The 18288-nt window shown below is 35.8% G+C and overlaps 1 protein-coding gene across 1 annotated transcript; it reads left to right on the top strand.

The window, feature by feature from the left end:
* The first annotated feature begins 1277 nt into the window (after window positions 1–1277).
* On the top strand, window positions 1278–11852 carry LOC121425005 (UDP-glucuronosyltransferase 2C1-like). Its single transcript, XM_041620926.1, has 3 exons — window positions 1278–1416; window positions 1514–1688; window positions 7010–11852. Exon 3 carries the CDS (start codon window positions 7014–7016, stop codon window positions 8595–8597), a length of 1584 nt encoding a protein of 527 aa, XP_041476860.1. The 5' UTR covers window positions 1278–1416; window positions 1514–1688; window positions 7010–7013; the 3' UTR covers window positions 8598–11852.
* The last annotated feature ends 6436 nt before the right edge of the window (window positions 11853–18288 follow it).

An 18288-nucleotide genomic window follows, 5' to 3' on the forward strand; every position in this document is an offset into this window, starting at 1 on the left:
CAGTTACTGCATGAGAAGGTGAGCAAACATCGAGTCAGAAGTGCAAAAGACCTCCCCCGGGGGCGGGGGCACTTCCATTGACGAATGGATACCATGCGTGACCCCCCCCCCAAAAAAAAAGACACACATACAAATTATCTCCTTTTCAAGATATGGCAAGTTACGTACGTAAAATAAATAACGGTGTCAAAAACACTAAAATGATGAAAAACAGGGTATATATTTCGCTATGAAAACTACGTGTTTACGGTCCACCTTGTCCAATTTACAATTTGCGAGGGTATAAAAAGACTAAAACACTTATAAAGGATGCACTTTTTGCCCCCGAAACACTACGTGTTTCAATTTAAACTATGTGGGGGCCCAATGAAAGTAAAGGTAAAGCCGCTGGAAATGTTCATATCTTAATAAATAGAGTAAAATTCACAGAGCAAAACTCTGCTGAAAATTTGTTAGAAATCGGATAACAAATAACAAAGTTATTGAATTGTAAAGATTTGCATTATTCCGGTGAAACAGTTCTAGGACATGTCTGAATATTCATTAGGTGGGCTGATGATGTCAAATCCCCACTTATTCTTTTGCGTATTTTTATAGAAAATTAGGTTTATTCAAAAATTTTCTACCAAGAACTAAAACAATTGGATTGACAACTGATTGACAGCATTATTGCCGCAACTTATTTCATCAGAATGGAGACACATCATTTACACATGTATGGAAAAATGAAACATTTATAATTTCATGTAATAACATAAAAAGTGGAGATGTGACATCATCAGCCGACCTAATGAATATTCATTACGATGTGCATATTTACTGTTTTCACAAAATATGGCTCTAAAATTCAATATAACTTCGTTATTATTTTTTTTATCCGATTTGATGAAATTTTCAGCATTTTGGCTGTGAATTTTACTCTATTTATTCTGCCCGGACCATCCATTTATGAGTTGTGTACTTGTTTAGGGGGTCAAATCAGGGAATACTTGTCAGCTATAGGGTACCGTTTTGTTTCCAATACTTGTTAAGGTTAGGGTTTCACACGCCAATACTTGTTAAGGGGTGTATTTTTAGGGATTTTTAGAACATGAAACCCCATTTTCGAAACCCCTTAACCAGTACACTCGTCAGTGGAACTGCCCCCCTGCAATTGAAAGACCGATTTTTTGTACAGTCGATGTTCTTTTATTCTATTGATCTAATCTCCCTTGACAATGTTCCGGTCTCGATTAGAATAGAAAGCCACACGGCAACATGGAGGAGAATTCTATCGCAGACTTTGACAAAAGGATATACCACGCCCCGGTACCCATTCACTGCAGTCGTCTATGCTATACAACTAAAATACAGACTGACGTTGAGAGTCTTGCTCGTGTGATTTGAATATCAATGTAGTTGACGTTTTCATGACCAGTAAGTAGCTTAACAAGTACTACAGAATAATAATTCATTATCCGACATCCAAAACAATTTTTTTATTTGAAAAGTGCATCGTGTTTACGTTTTTAAGGCAAACGGAGGACCTGCGACACACTGCACGCTCTTCAATATCTCATTGGTATTACGCTCTCCAACAAGTGACCTTTGCGAACTTGGTTTCAGCTGCCTTCTGATAAAGCTTCGTCCAACATCAAGCGGTGATCTAGATACAGTACGATTGTGCTTGCATCCCGTGTTGAAACCAGGTAAGTCATCCTACATAGTGACCTGCACATTGAGACGATATCAAAGAGGATATGAAAATAGCTTCCTTCCAATTTATAAAGAAGTACAAAAAGAATACCCAGGTGTATTATAGCCTTTGTAGTCCGGGTTATAATTGAGCAACAAGGTGCCACACGGAAAAGGAGAAATTTTCATATAGTGCTTCGACCAGTTTTTTACGCTGAATATGAAGCGAGTTATAGGGGCCGCGGAACAGTTTTCAAACTGGGTGGGGGTGGGGGGGGGGGGGCTGACCATGCAAAAATCACAATCATATGGTCACTTTTACCTTCTTTTTGTACACGGTTTTGAAAAAAAGTGTGTGTGGGGGGAGGGGCTGAAGCCCCCCAGTCCCCTCGCTTCCGCGGCTCCTGAGCTATTATCCCAGAAGGAAAAACCAGTAAGACCAGTAATTTTTTTTACTGGTTTCCAGTATAATTTTACTGGTTTCCAGTATATTTTTACTGGGCCAGTTGATTTTTAACTGGACCAGTAAAAATCAACTGGAGACCAGTTCCAACAATTGCATTCCAGTTGAAGCAATTAGTAATACCAGTTAAATTGTTTTTCATTAAACTAGTGTTACTGGTCCAATAAATGGTTTCCAGTAGATTTTTACTGGTTTCCAGTATATGTTTACTGGACCAGTTGATTTTTAACTGGACCAGTAAAAATGAACTGGAGACCAGTTCAAACAATTGCATTCTGATTACTGGTCCAATAAATAATGACTTTATTTCAAGTCAGATCATTTAACAAATTATGAAAAATGAATCTTGCAATTCAGAGAAAGTTATTATCGTTTTCATTTATCATTGTTATCATCATTGCTCTTATAATTATCACAATTATTATTATGATTATTATGATCATTGTTGTAATCATTCCTATTACTGTTATTATTGTTATTGATATTGTAATTATTATTATTAATATCATAATTATTAAGTATTAATATTATCATTAAAATAATTATTTCCTCTAAAAAATATATGATGAAGATCAAAGCAAGATATATTCCTCATATAGTCAACTGGTCTAAGTAATTCAATGTTTGAAATTAAACTGGTCAAGACCAGTAATACCAGTAATTCTGATGCTGATCACGTGGTTTACCTCATTTGCATATTTCCTGTTTTTTAAAGAAAAATCAGGATTTATAATGGAATATCCTTCCAAAAGCACTCATTGTTATTTAAAAACCTTCAAAATAAGTGTGTGAACTAATTCACAATGAAAATGTTTAATTTCATACATCACATTCAAAATAACAGCAGAAAGATTAATTTACTAACCATCTTTTCCATCACATTTCACTGTCCATGGTATATAACAAACCAAATGCATGTAATAAACTGATCCAGTAAGACCAGTACGAGGACCAGTTCGACCAGTTGAGACCAGTTAGACCAGTATGAAGACCAGTTAGACCAGTATGAAGACCAGTTCAGACCAGTGAGACCAGTATGAAGTCCAGTGAGACCAATAAAAACCATCAGAAACAAGACCAGTATAAAATTCCAGTACTTCAAGACCAGTTTAATTTTTAACTGGACCAGTAAAATTTTAACTGGACCAGTATGACCAGTTAGACCAGTAAACTGATGTTCCAATTTCCAGAGTTACCAGTTAAAATTATACTGGTCTAACTGGTCCAGTGGAACTGTTTTTTCCTTCTGGGATGCCGCCAGTTTACTGAAAAGTGATTTGTGTTGAAAATAAATAAAGTAACTGGGATATTTCCGTTTTATTTGAGCACAAAAAACATTTTACACATGACGAAATATAATTACATCAAAAGCTTATTGTGTCTTGAAATTGGGGGATACTGAATGATAATAGTTTCAAAATGTTATAAAAATGAATTTGACAATTTCATAATCATTTTACAAAATCCCGCAAACTTCCACCACTATATAAAAATATTATTAGTTTGTTGGAATATTTAAATTTGTGATCCTATATGTGCCAAAACTGCTGACAGTCAATAAATTCGAATCATATTTCGAGAAATATTGCAACATTTATGTTTGCTGTCCCCTGTAAAATGAGGAGTGTGTCTGCGGCTTATATTATCCGATCAGATGCAGCGTAAATTATTTAGCATTACAAAAGCAGGTTTCCTTTTGTAAGTCGCATGTAATACCTCGGTCACATTTGCTCTACGGTGGCCGTACGGCGAGACGAAACCAGCCGTTTCAAGATTTTTTTTTGTATCAGCTGTATACATAATAGCTGTCTACAATCCGCAAGTAACATGCAATGAAATACAATTTAATATATTTCATCAATGCGCCATCAAAATGGCTAGAAAGGGAAAGTGTTGGATGTTTTTAAAGCTCCTTAATGCTACCCTAAACCCAACATAAATCCCTATTGCAACCCCAACCCAATAAAGCCCGAAGCAATTGTCGAGCAAACGTCGTGTCAAAGCTTACTGTGCTAACTGAATCCCGGGGGGGGGGGGCACTTACATTGACGAGTATATACCAAAGGAGGCGCGATAGCTCAGTCGGTAGAGCGGGGGTTTGGGATTTCGGTGACCCGGGTTCGATTTCCGAATGGTGCGCTAGTGCCCTTTGGTAAGGCATTTGATCCTCATTACCAGGTCCCTCGGAGAGGACCTTGAGCCGTTGGTCCCCTGGTTGCTTGCTCACAGGCATTCGTGCTTTCTTAGCAGTCAGGTAAAATAGCATCGGTATAACAACAATAACAACACGTAAAAAGGATGTCTTTTTCAAGATAGGGCACCCGTTTTCTATTTTCGCTAAGGAAGCTACGTGTTTAGGCACTAGCGTACCTAAGGGGGGGGGGCAGACTGCCCCCCCTGACGAGTCACAACTGATCCAGGAAACGTGCCCCCCCCCCTTTGAGAAGCAAAATTAATAATTTGTAATGTAAAAATGCAATGAAAACAGACGTGTGCCCCCTCTTTTGAACCTGAAGACCAATTTCTTTTTGTGGTAAGAAATCCTTTTTTTGTGGTTGAAGACCTTTTTTTTTTGGCTTGTCAAAATATCCAAAAAATTTGCCCCCCTTTTGGAAAACCCTAGGTAAGCCAGTGTGTTTAGGGTCAAATTTGCGAGGGTGTAAAAAAATTAAGACTAAACTGATGTTTTATAAAGGATGTATTTTGCCTTAACACAACGTGTTTTTAGTACGATTTGCGCGAGATGTGGGAGGTATATAGGGCTGTACTAAACCCAAATGATGTAGGTGAAGGTCAAAACCGACGATCGACGTCCGTGACATAACAATTGAAATATTGCTGTACTTGTTTAGGGGGTCAATTCAGGGAACTTGCAAAGAGTATCGTTTTGTTTCCAATACTTGTTAGGGGTCGGGTTTCACACGCCAATACGTGTTAAGGGGTGCATTTTCAGATAACGGAAAATACGTGTTTAGGGTGCTTTTCTAGACCCCCGTGGTCGCGCATGGTATCAATTCGTCAATGGAAGTGCCCCCCCCCCCCCGAGACCCTTCGGGACTGAATCCAGGTTTTGGCTCCAAGATTAATGAAGGAGAGGATATTTGGTTTATTTTGGGGTAATAATAATGATAACATTTCGACGACGGTCTCTTGGGTTCAATCCTCTGATTCGCATCACGTCACGCTATTGTAATACACTCTGAAAACAAATCAGTAAAAATGACTAGTTAACCCTTTGCACGCTGATGTTTCAATTCTGCACATTCGTACAATTAAATTCAACAATCGAAATAATTTTCTACACTAACCTCATATTAGAGAAGCTAATAAACTGATTAATGTCAAATGATTCTGGACAACATCTAAATTAATCATCAGTATCAATAAAAAAATTTGTAAAAATTAAAATCTTGATTCAAAGAAAATAACATGGCAACAATTTTCATAATTATTCCCAAATAATAAATAAATCAGCGTGCAATAGGGTCAGTTGGGTGCAACTGTTATTCTAGTCTTATTTGACTATTCTCTAGACGTTTTTTTACTAGAAAATAGCTATTTCTGACTATAATATATGTCAGAATATATCAGTGATTGCCATACCGGTTGCACCCAGCTGACTACTGGTCTAGTCAATTGACTGATTTAGAGTGTAGCTCTGAAACTGCTCTCACCATCTTGGTCAAAGGTTGGTAGCATTTATATAGGTTAAATATACATTTGAAAAGGAATGGAATCTCTGAGTCTAGCAACTTGTGGGGGCACATAAAACGAGAAATTGAAAAATGGAGAAATAAAGAAAAAATCTGAGTCTTAATAAGATAGGTAAATGCAGCAGAAGTGAAGCTACTGTGGGTTCAAAATATTTTTTTTTAATATCAGGATCTCAAAAGCCTAATTTTTAAAGCGTCCATGATGATATAAAAAAGACAAAATAGACTTAGCATGTATTAAGGATTTTAAAAGTTATTTTTTATCGTCTCTACCGTTGAATGTAAGTTTATTTGTTTGGGTTGTTGAGTCTAATATTATTGACAAACTTAGAAATTATTGCGTTTTACGTAATAAAATTTGAATTGAATTCCCACGTTCGACTACATATGGAATTCCATCAGTACAGTTGGGAAGGGGGCACATCGACCCCCCACCCTCGGATTTGTAATTCATAGATTACTATTCTTTCCCTCCGGATACTTGTAGATGATAAACCCAACGAACGTATAGGGCAGCAACACACGGCAGATTGTGCTGCCCGATACGTTGGTAATTTATGAACAAAACAATTAAAAAAAAATGTGCAGGTACACACCAAACAAAATTCGATCAGTGAATGTTACCAGACTTCATCATTGTCCGTTTAGAACGTCCAGTCACATTGACCACAACAGAAACTATCGAAACTAAAATCATCATTGTTTTATTCCTCGTCTATTTGCATTTAATTAGTGAGGTCAACAAATGGTACTACTTAAATAATAATATAATTTTCTGTAATATTGAATAAAATGTGTTTGATAACATAATAAACTCTTTGCCAATTCGACAAGCCCATTATAAAATGAAACGGACATTTCTCCCACTTTGTCGGAATTTACTTAAATATCATTGTATATACTATATACACGCAGCCTCCCTTTAGAATATATCTAAAAATGAAAATTAGTGCCAAATCTAAATGAAAAATTGAGATCATTTGGAAAATAAATTAAAAAAATACCATAAGCGGCGTTAACGGGACTGAATATTCAGATCAAGACTACATTACACATTCACTTTGAAGCGGTGTATAGCCAACTGTTAATTAGGGGAGTTTGAACTAAATCATCATAACAAAAGTGTATTTAACCTTTTTTGTTTCTTTCTAATTTACAGTGTCATGGCTACCGTTCCTCCGAGATGGGTCGTTCTGTCAAGCGGGCTATTACTTGTGGTCCTGATCAGGGGCTATGTGCAAGCTCAAAATATCCTGATTAATCCGATGATTGGGAAAGGCAGCCATTTTTACGTATCTGCTGCCATTGGAGAAGAACTCATTCATCGGGGATACAACGTCACTTTTCTCCTTGGAGGTGCTTTTTACGATCAAGCTAGAAACAGCCGCTATGGGGACATGTTTCATTGGGAAGTATTTCAGCATCCTATACCTAGGAAAACAGTCCATGATATGTTTACAAACCTAACTAAACTCATATTGGGAGGTGGCTTCCAACAGGAAATGAAAATTATGACTGAGTTGATGACGGCTCGCGTTAATGATTGTACTGCTCTTCTTGAAGACAAGTACCTGATTGGACGTCTTCGGTCTGCCAATTTTTCTGCAGTCTTATATGATATGACGTGGGTTTGTGGAGCAATGGTTGGGGAATTACTAAATCTACCAACCTTTGTAGTCTATCCATATCCTAATCCTTGTTTGGTAACATCTTCTCAAGGATCACATTTTCACCCAGCTTATGTACCAAGCTTCATGACACCTTACTCAAACCAGATGAAATTCAATGAAAGAGTTGTAAACTCGTTACTTTATATCCTCGGAGCGTTGATAGGTCATTATTACTATGCTCCTTACATAGGCTTGACCAAGCGGTTCAATGTATCAGAACCAATGCTTCTTATGGCGAATAGTAAGCTTTGGTTAGTCAATACCGATAATGTAGGAGAGTTTCCATGTGCCCTAGCTCCGAATGTCATTCCAGTTGGTGGTCTTACCACAAGGTCACCAGAAAAACTGCCTTCTGATGTAGATGAATTCATCCAGGGCTCAAATGATGATGGTATTATCATCTGTTCATTCGGATCTTTTCTCATTCTAGACCAGAATAGTCTTCGTTTGATTCGGGTATTTTCAGAGGCGTTCGATAGACTGCCCCAAAGAGTAATATGGCTTTTGAAGGAACACCCTCCATTTCCGATTCCTGCCAATATCAAGATCTTACCCTGGCTACCTCAAAATGATATCCTTGGCCATCGTAAAACAAGAGCCCTCTTCTTCCACGGAGGTCAGAATAGTTATTATGAGGCCATTTATCACGGGGTACCTGTTGTTGTAATGCCTGTATACGGTGATCAGAAGGATGTCGGAGCAAGAGTCGTCAATCAAAAATTAGGATTAAAATTGGACAAAGATTTGCTCACTGCGGAGATTTTATATGACGCTCTTCATGAGGTAACAACGAACATTACTTATACTAAACGGGCAAAAGAGATGTCTTTTGCTTTTCGAGATCGAGAAATGAAGCCAGCTGAACGAGCTTCGTTTTGGATTGATTACGCAATAAAACATGGTACTCATCATCTGGAAATACCTCTTCGCCGTTTAAATTTCTTCCAGTACTATCTCATAGATGTCATTTTATTCGTCTTATTGTTTGTGATATTAACTCTCTATATTTCATTCAAATGCCTTATGTTAGTTCGATCCTTCATTTGTAATTGTCACATAAAATCCAAACTTGACTAGTTTGGAAATATCATTCCTTTTCTTTACTAAACAGGTCAAGATCATTCATCCACACTCATTGATTTAGTTTATACCTCTAACTGTATGAAAGTTGTCGAAAGTGGCGTCCTTCACATAGGAATGAGCGACCACTCCTAGTTTATATTGAATGGGGTAAAATCCGGAAACCATCTCCAAGGCATGTGTATAGAACCTATAGAACTTATAAGAATTTCGATGGAAATATTTTCTTTTCTGATCTACAAGCCATCTATTGGCAAAGTGTATATACATGTAGTGATGTTAATCATTCTCTTCATCAATTCCAAACAATATTTTCTTCATTGTGTAATTGTCATGCCCCTATTAGGAAAAGTCGTATTAAGAAACACCGGAAGCCGTATTAAGAAACACCGGAAACCTGGGATAAATACTGAAATTATTGATCTAATTCGTAAACGAGACAAATTGAAAGATAAAGCGACTCGAAAGCCTACGCGCGCAAATTGGAAAGCTTATAGAAAGAGTAAAAATTATGTCACTTACAAAATAAAGCAAAACAAACGTAAAACATTCCAAAAGAAAATTAAAGATTCAAAAGGGAATGTAAAGAACACGTGGAAAAACCTTAACATATTGATACCACGTAAGAATAAAAATACAAAAATTCAATGTTTGATAGTAGATGAGAAAGAAATTCATGAGTCTACAAAGATTTCACAGACATTGAATGATTTTTTCGTAAAGGTAGGCCCTAGACTTGCAGATACAATCGACAGCACAGGGTCTGCAAATGAAAATAATGCAATGCAATTTTACCCGCACTCGCTAGTCCATATCTTTCAACTTGTCCCAGTAACTATAAGCGAAATGAAACAATTATTGAAAATGTCTAGTGGCAAAGCGATGGGATGTGATATGATACAATTTTTTTTTTTTTTTTAAACAAGTGCACACCTAGTTAGCAATAATGCATATAGCATTTCCATTTATTTGAAAGCAGGATAAAAGAGCATTGAAGATTTAATGCCTTGCTCATGGTCATAGGTGCCACGGCCGGGGATCGAACCCCGGACTTTCCATGTATAGCCAGGCGCCTTAGACCACTCGGCCACGGCACCTCGGCCCAATGAAACTTATAAAGATAGCGATACCATAACTGAACCCTTGGCACATATTATAAATACTACTGCATGTGTACCTACGGAGTGGAAAAAGGCAAGAGTTAATGCCTTACATAAAGGCGGTGCAAACGAACCTTCTAATTTCAGGCCAATTTCGATATTACCTATTTTATCTAAGCTACTAGAACGTATAGTGTTTGATCAATTGTATGAATACTTGAACACGAACAATTTGATTAATGACTACCAATCTGGCTTTCGGCCATTATATTCTACTGCAACGGCATTACTCAATACAACAGATGAATGGCTAAAAAGCTTTGATGAAGGCAAAATAGTATGCTCTGTCATGCTGGACTTAAAAAAAACATTCGACACGGTTGATTTCGAATTGCTTATCCAAAAATTAAAGCAATATGGAATTGGGGATCACTCAATTGAATGGTTTACAAGTTACTTATATGGAAGATGCCAGAAAACGACAGTGCATGGTATATCATCTGATTTATTACCCATTAAATCTGGAATCCCTCAAGGGTCCATTTTAGGGCCGCTTCTTTTCATTTTACATATTAATGATCTGCCTTTAGTTCTTAGAAATTGCAAAATAAGTATGTATGCAGATGACACTATTTTATATTATGCAAGTAACAACTACTCTGATCTAGAAAACAAAATCAATGAAGATTTGCAAAATGTGAAACGATGGCTTGATCACAATAAGCTTAGTTTGAATATCAACAAAACTGAATATATTGTCCTAGGAACTAGAAATCGACTGAAACTATTCAAAGATGAATCGCTAAACATTCGCATTGATGGAACCCCCCTAACAAGAGAGTTACCCAGTGTAAACATTTAGGAGTAATTTTAGATGAAAATTTGTCATGGGGAAAACACATTCAAAATGTACAGAAGAAATGTAGTAGCGGTTTGTTTATGCTAAAATCGATACGAAGTATGGTTGACAAGGATACCATGATTCTCGTCTACAACGCCTTGATTTCATCTCATTTGTCATATTGTGATATAGTATGGGTAAATTGCGGCAAACGTTTAAAAGATAGCCTCCAAAAGATTCAAAATCGGGCAGCACGCGTTATCAATAATACCGCCTGGGATTCATCCGGAAACGATAATCTAAATGAACTAAATTGGGATACACTTGAAAAGAAAAGGAATGAAAGTGTTGCAATAATGATGTTTAATATACTCAATAACTTCGCCCCTTCATATCTAATCAATAGATTTTCCCTTAAAGAAAGATCACATAACACAAGAAGTGGGAATATCAATTTGGAAATTATGCAAATAAAGTCTGAATCTGCAAAGCGCATGTTTATGTACAGAGGCGCCAGTATGTGGAACTCATTGCCCACGAATATTCAAGCGGCACAAACAAAACACAATTTCAAAACAGGTCTTAAGAGATCATCTGTGTGATATGGATTACAATGACTATTTTTTCTGTTTAATTGTTTTTATCAAACATCAACAGACAGTTTCTATTTTCTGTCCCAAAGAAGTGTATTATTTTCCAATCATTTCATATGTTTTGCTTTTATATGGCATCAGTATTAATCAAGCTTTATAATTATTTTCAGTCCATATTAAGTTGTCATAAATTTTCCAGTCATTTTATATGTTTAGCTTTTATCATTGATAAATCATGACTTATATTCATTTTCTTGTGCTCGGTTATCCATTATAGAAACATGTATTTACTTTGACATTTTACTTTACCATGTACATATTTACTGTACCATGTATGCACCGCTTTGTTCTAATTTACAGATAGATATTTCATGTTGTAAGTTATTGATGTTTTTGAGAACGGTATATAATTTCTTCGTCTTTTTCTTACTATCATTATTATTCTTTTTCTTCTTCTTTTCTTGTGTTATCTTCTCTGTTGTCTTTTTCTTCTCCCTCTCACTTTTCCCTTCTTCCTTTTTTCTTCTCCCCTCCTCTTCACGTTCCAATGATTGCCTTGTAATATTTAACTGATGCTTAATTCTATTCCATATATATTGTTCGTTAAACAATGATTTTAAAATGTTTACTCAGTCAATGTTTGACACGGCCCCAATGGAAATCAGTCTGTGAACTGTTTGGGCTTTTTAACCGTGTATAAATAAAATAAATCTTATCTCTTATCTTATCTTATAATGAAGATTGAAATTATTCTTTCTTTACATGTTCGACGGTATAGGATGCTATAGTGATCTTCTTCTTTTCCTCCTCCTTTCTTTTTCTTCTTCTTGTTCTTCTTTTTCTTCTTCTTGTTCTTCTTCTTCTTCTTGTTCTTCTTCTTCTCCTTCTCCTCCTTCTTCTTCTTCTCCTCCTTCTTCTTCTCCTCCTCCTCCTACTTCTTCTTCTTCTTAAATTTCTTTTTATTCTTCTTGTTTTTAGGACCTATTCATTTATATTTGTGATAGTAACTCTTGATACGGTCATGAAAGTTCATCTGTCTTGGTTCAAAATAATGAAAAGTTGAACTTTTGTTCTCAACACATATAGGAAAAATCCGAAGAATTACCTTAAAAATTTCGGCTGCTAACTGCTGCTTTCTTCAATTCACCGATGACCAAAGTGACCCGATTTGACCTAGTATCGCACTCCGTTCCTGTGGTTCGAAAATTTTGGGGTAATTCTCCTGATTTTTTTCTTTGTGTTGAGAACAAAAGTTCAACTTTTCCTGAGTAAATCTTGATTTCTTTTTCATTGTGTAATAAGTAAGATATTACCTTTTATCATTATAGTCATGTCGAGGACCCCGTAGGAAACAAGTTTTCAAGCTATCATGGGTAATCCCGTGAGCCTGTTTTTAATGTTACTGTACAGAATTTGGTGTCTTTGCAAATAAAATCAATCAATCGATCGATCAATCATTCATTCAAACAATCACTCTAAAAGACTAGGAATATGTTTACAAGGGGTCATGAATAAATAAACGTATTCAAAGTTTATCCTCCGCATTTCCATTAAAACATATAATCAAATTTACAAAATAAACATATCAAATCATAACAAATAAAATGTATACACAGTGGATAAACATGCAGAATACATAATCTTTTATTAAAAAAAGAAGTTGATAAAAAAACTTTGTAGATAGATCCAATTTAAAATATAGTAACATAAAAAAATCAATTAAAGGGGTTCTGATACTTTAAGCTGGAAATAATATATTTCAACATATAAAGAAAAATCAGACAAACAAAACACTGAAAATTTGATCAAAATCGGAAAAGGATGACAAAATTATGACATTTTAAAGATTTTTTATTTTATTGGTGAACAGTTCTATGCATGTCTTCCTTCATGAATATTTATTGAGCAAACTGATAATGTCATATCGTCACTTGTTATTTTGCATTTTATCACATGAAATTATGACTGTTCCAACTTTTTTCCACCAAGAACATGCCAATTTGGACTTCAAGCTGATTTAATACATTAGGTATTATTGCTGGAACTTTATAGGGAGACATATCTTTATGATTTCATGTAATAAAAAAAGAAAAAGTGGTGATGTGACATCATCAACTCTAAAATTCAACAACTTCGCTATTATCAGATTTTGATGAAATATACAGCATCAGATTTTGATGAAATATACAGCATTTTGCTCGGTGAATTTTATTCTATTTAGATATATAATTAAATCTAGCCTGGAGTATCCCTTTAAGTAAAACAATCACATGATACAAACTAGAACAAGCATGACTAATTTGAACAGTTGTTTATGAGATGGGATTTGTATTTAACCCTATACAGTGCGTATGAAAAAAAGTTTACACTTTGAAAAAGCTCTGGGAATTAAAAAATACACAACATGTGGGTAATTTTTTGACATATAATCTTGGAATAGGGTCTCATCTATCACATGAAAGTAAAAGTTTTGACAGAATGTTACACTTGAGTGAGCACTGTTCATTTTTGTAAAGCTCGCAGAAATCTTTTTGCGCATAAATGCTCGTTTTCACGCTGTGTCAAGGGGAAAGGGCGAAATCAAACTTACCTTGTGAAACATTTTTCATACATTTCCCTTGCACTTTGAGTCAATTGAAATAAAACGGATACATTCAACCATTTTGTAACAATTTTCCACCAAAATTGAAATTTCAACACTTAGTAAGCACAACCTTTACCATTTTTGTGCCAGCTGGATCTGAGGACATAACTGAATCTGAAGAAAAGTTAAAATCAGACATCTCTCGCATTTTTTCCACTAAGTTTTGATCATTTAAAGCGGGTTTACATCTCATTTTTCATTTATTACTTGTTTCTCCACACTTTTCCCAAGCTTGAAAATGATTAACACAATGAAAATCAAGCCTAAGTTATTTCATGTAATTCACAGCTCAGTGTACATGGTGTAAAGCAAATATCGTCACGATGGCCTCGGTGTGTGGGGGAGTGGGGTGGGGTGCATTGCACTCTTCGGAGGGTTTTGGGAAAGGAAACAAGTTTAAAAAGGTTAAAGAGATCTTCAAATAAATTTTACTAGCTAAATTCCACGTGTTCTTCATGATTAAGGTCTACTTTTATTTGCATAACTATTTCGAAGTTCTGCGCAAAACATTTTTCACCAGCTTTTTAAAAGTAAGTGGTGCTCACTCAAGCGGAAATATTTTTCGACAGTTATATCGTCATTTGATTAAATGGATCTGTACCAACGTTAAAATGTGGAAAAATCTTCAGGATATTCCAAATGTATAATTTTACAGGATTTTTTTCTAAGTGTAAACTTTTTTTTGATACGCACTGTATAACAAAAAGCTGATTTGATTAGAAAGAGAAAAAGCAAACAAGCATAACTAGTGCCACACAAGCCCTGAGTAATCTTGAAAGATATAAACCCCTCAAAAAAAGTTTTGCAACTCAGTTTTGGGGGATGATATCTCTTTGGTTAATGAAGTATAAAAGATGAAACTGGTTTCATTGGAAAGCTGAATTATTCCTCTTTACAATGACATGCCATTTGCTGTGATTATGTAATCATGGAATATGCAGTCACCATGAACATTGAGAAAAGTCAGAAGTGAAATGTTGCAAAGTGCATTGATTTCTTACAAGAGTCTCCATTTCTATAGAATTTCCACCATGCTGGCCGGCCGGCGACAGTGAATGCACTCGGTCCATCCTCAAAACAATTGGAAATTCGCTATTGGAAACGATGCATTTTGCAACATTTCATTTCTAACATTGCTGCGTATTATCATGTCTGTGTATTCCATGATAACACTAGCATTACAAATGACACATGATTGTAAAGGAGAATAATCATGCTTTCTAAAGATATCACTTTTACACATGATGATGGCACATTAAGAAATTTATTGGCACTCAAACTTGCAGTTTGAGTTGCAGAACTCATGAAGTGGCAACGAATTTTGCAACATTTCATTTTTTACATTGCTGCATATTTATCATGTCTGTGTATTTCATGATAACACTAGCATTACAAATGACACATGATTGTAAAAAGGAATAATCATGCTTTCTATTGATACCACTTTAACATATGATGATGACACACTAAGAAATTTATTAGCACTCAAACTTGAGATGCGGAATTTTTTTTGAGGGGTTTATAATGGACATTGACACTTGGTTGAAGTCTAACTCGTTACTTTGAACCATAGTAAATGTGAGTTTTTAGTTTTTGGTTCAAAGTTTCAACTTAACAAATTCAACATTGATTCCATTTCTATCTCTGGCAATGACATCCCCTTGTCAAAATCATGTCGCAATCTTGGAGTTATTTTTTATGCTCACATGTCCATGTCCAACCAAATTACAAACATTTGCAGATCAGTTCGATATCAATTGCGCAATCTTGACTTCATAAGAAAATATCTCACTCGCTCAGCAACAGAGAAACTGGTACATTCACTCATTTCTTCACGATTCGATTTTGGTAATAGCCTCCTTTTTTACAACTTACCAGATTCTCAACTTGGAAAATTGCAAAGGTTGCAAAATGCAGCTGCGCGTATTGTAACTCTATCTAGCAAGCGCAGCCACACCACCCCTATCTGCCTATATTGAAAACTCTTCACTGGTTGCCCCTGAAGGAACGCATAGTCTTTAAAATCCTTCTTTTGATTTTTCATACAGTCAATGGAACTTCCCCCAGTTACAATAGGTCTTTGATGCATCATTATTAACCCTCAAGAAAGTTACGATCCTCATCATCTAATCTCTTACAAATTCCAGTTGCTAAGAAATCATGCGGGGAGCGGGCCTGTGCTCATGCAGGACCTAGCCTGACATGTGGAATTCTCTCCCACACAGTTTGAAAACCAAGACTTGAGCGACCACCTTCAAGGGCAACCTGAAAACTTATTTGTATAAAAGTGTTTTTTGATAGTCATTGACTTATTGTTCAGACATGTATTACATGTATATGTAAATAGTTTTTGTTGTTCTGCTCTGAAGCGCCTTGAGCATCTAATCAAGATGGAAAGTGCGCTATATAAATCTTATGTATTATTATTATTATAACACTGACAATTTCATCAAAATCGGATGTAAAATAAAAAAGTTAAAACGTTTTAAAGTTTTGCTTAATTTCAGTATTATTCATGTTTGACTTTTCTCTATTTATTGAAATCTACTATTTCTGGGGTGAACTTGACCTTTAAAGATATTGATTGACATAGGCGGATCCGGGGGGGCGAGAGGCCAGCCCCCCTATTGGTGGAGAAAAAGGAAAAAAGGGAAAGAAAGAAAAAAAGAGGAGAAAAAGAAGAGGAGGTAGACGAGTGAATAAAATGAGATGAGGGGAAGACTTGGAAAATAAAAAGAATCTTTCACGTCACTGTATAAAATTTTCGCTCGCTCTCGCATTGCCTGTTAAGTGATTTTCATATCTTGTTTTAATATCAAGTTTGGAAGTCGATATACAAAACATTTTCACCTCGGAAATAGAACTTTCATTATTTTGTGTGATATACAAATTGATTTTTTTATGCTCTGTGAAATATCAGTTTTAATAAAATATTAACATTTCCGCTCGCTCTGCGCGCTCGCAAATTTTGATTTATCAGGTACCTATTATTTTCGTGTATTCCATATTTTTTTCAAAATATCCCTTTTCAGGTCTGATTGTCAAAACGTATCAGCTAGCGCTGTACGTTCGCATTTTTATTGGTGAGTTATGTATGTCTCAATATTGATTATACAACAAACTACTTAAAATCCCTTTTTCATGACAGTTTATAATTTTTTTTTGATTGATTGCGCTCGCATTAATGGTTAAAAATATATAACTGATGCATCCTATTTATAATTACCGAAGATGCTTGAAATGTCCAGTTTTTAGGCCATAATATCATCAGATTTCGTGCCCTCATTAAGCATTAATGTATAAGACATTAATTTAATAATTAAATTGTCCCTTTTGTTTCATCTCGCGCGTAGCAAGAGGAATAGGAAGATATTCATAATGATGACATGTCCTCAGGATGTCCCGGTCCTATGTCAATTCTCAAAGTAATAATGATGAAAAATATCAGCTCTTTATTAAGTGCGATCCATATCCACCTCACAATATTCCTGTAAAGTGCTTGAAATAAATAGCTGAAATTGACTCTTTTTGTTTTAAGATGCTGGGAATACTAAATAGCTTAAGCTTGCGCTTCGCGCTCGCTTTGATTTTCATGATATAAGATGTATTTAGAATGCCTAGATTGTAGGTCTAAATATGAAACAAGCGCGCGCGTGTTTAACTTGTATATACATTGTCTGCTCGCACTACTAATGTAATGAAGATCTCCAATTACTCATCTTTTTATGATTTACAAAACATGAATACTCTCGTTCAGTAGGTTCAAAATCCTAACTTTTATACTCCATTTTTACACAAAGTCCTTACCATGGGGTCCCACACCCTCTCCCGCTCGATCGCTTCGGTAACTCACGCTGTCAAAAATATTGTGCCCCCTTTGGGATCCCCCCCCAGACTGAAAGTATTCCGGCGCGCCTGCATACCCAAATTAAGAGATCTACCCTTTGAATCCAAATTAAAAATACTAAACCATACAACATTGTATCATAGACGGAAGAGGGGTGATCTTAATTATTGAAGCCTATCGTATGATGTCACAGATCAATAACATCAACCCAGACTTCATGTTCCAGAAAGCAATGTATCAGAGTACCGGAGGTCATTCTCGAAAGCTAAAAAAAACTCATTCCAGACTGGACATAGGGAAACATTCTTCAACAAAACTTTCTTGATAGCTGGAATAAACTCCTCAACTTTAAACAGACACTATCAAAATGGGGTTATCAATGGGATACAACCCCCCAACCCTGCCACACTAATATCTACCTATACGTGAAGATGGAAGTGCATGTGGCGCTTCAAGTTATGTTAAAGTATTAGAGTTACGCTTGGATCTTGGAGCATCCCGGAGGCGTGGTATAAGGGTATTTTATTAAAAAAAATGTTCATGGTTACAATAATATCAATATGATTTATAAATTGACTTTCGACATGTCGAGTTACGCTTGGATCTTGGAGCATCCCAGTGTGATCCATGGGTCCGCACAGTGGCGTACCCAGGATTTTCCAA

This window comes from Lytechinus variegatus, chromosome 12 (genome assembly GCF_018143015.1).
Source record: "Lytechinus variegatus isolate NC3 chromosome 12, Lvar_3.0, whole genome shotgun sequence".
Taxonomy (NCBI): Eukaryota; Metazoa; Echinodermata; class Echinoidea; order Temnopleuroida; family Toxopneustidae; genus Lytechinus; species Lytechinus variegatus.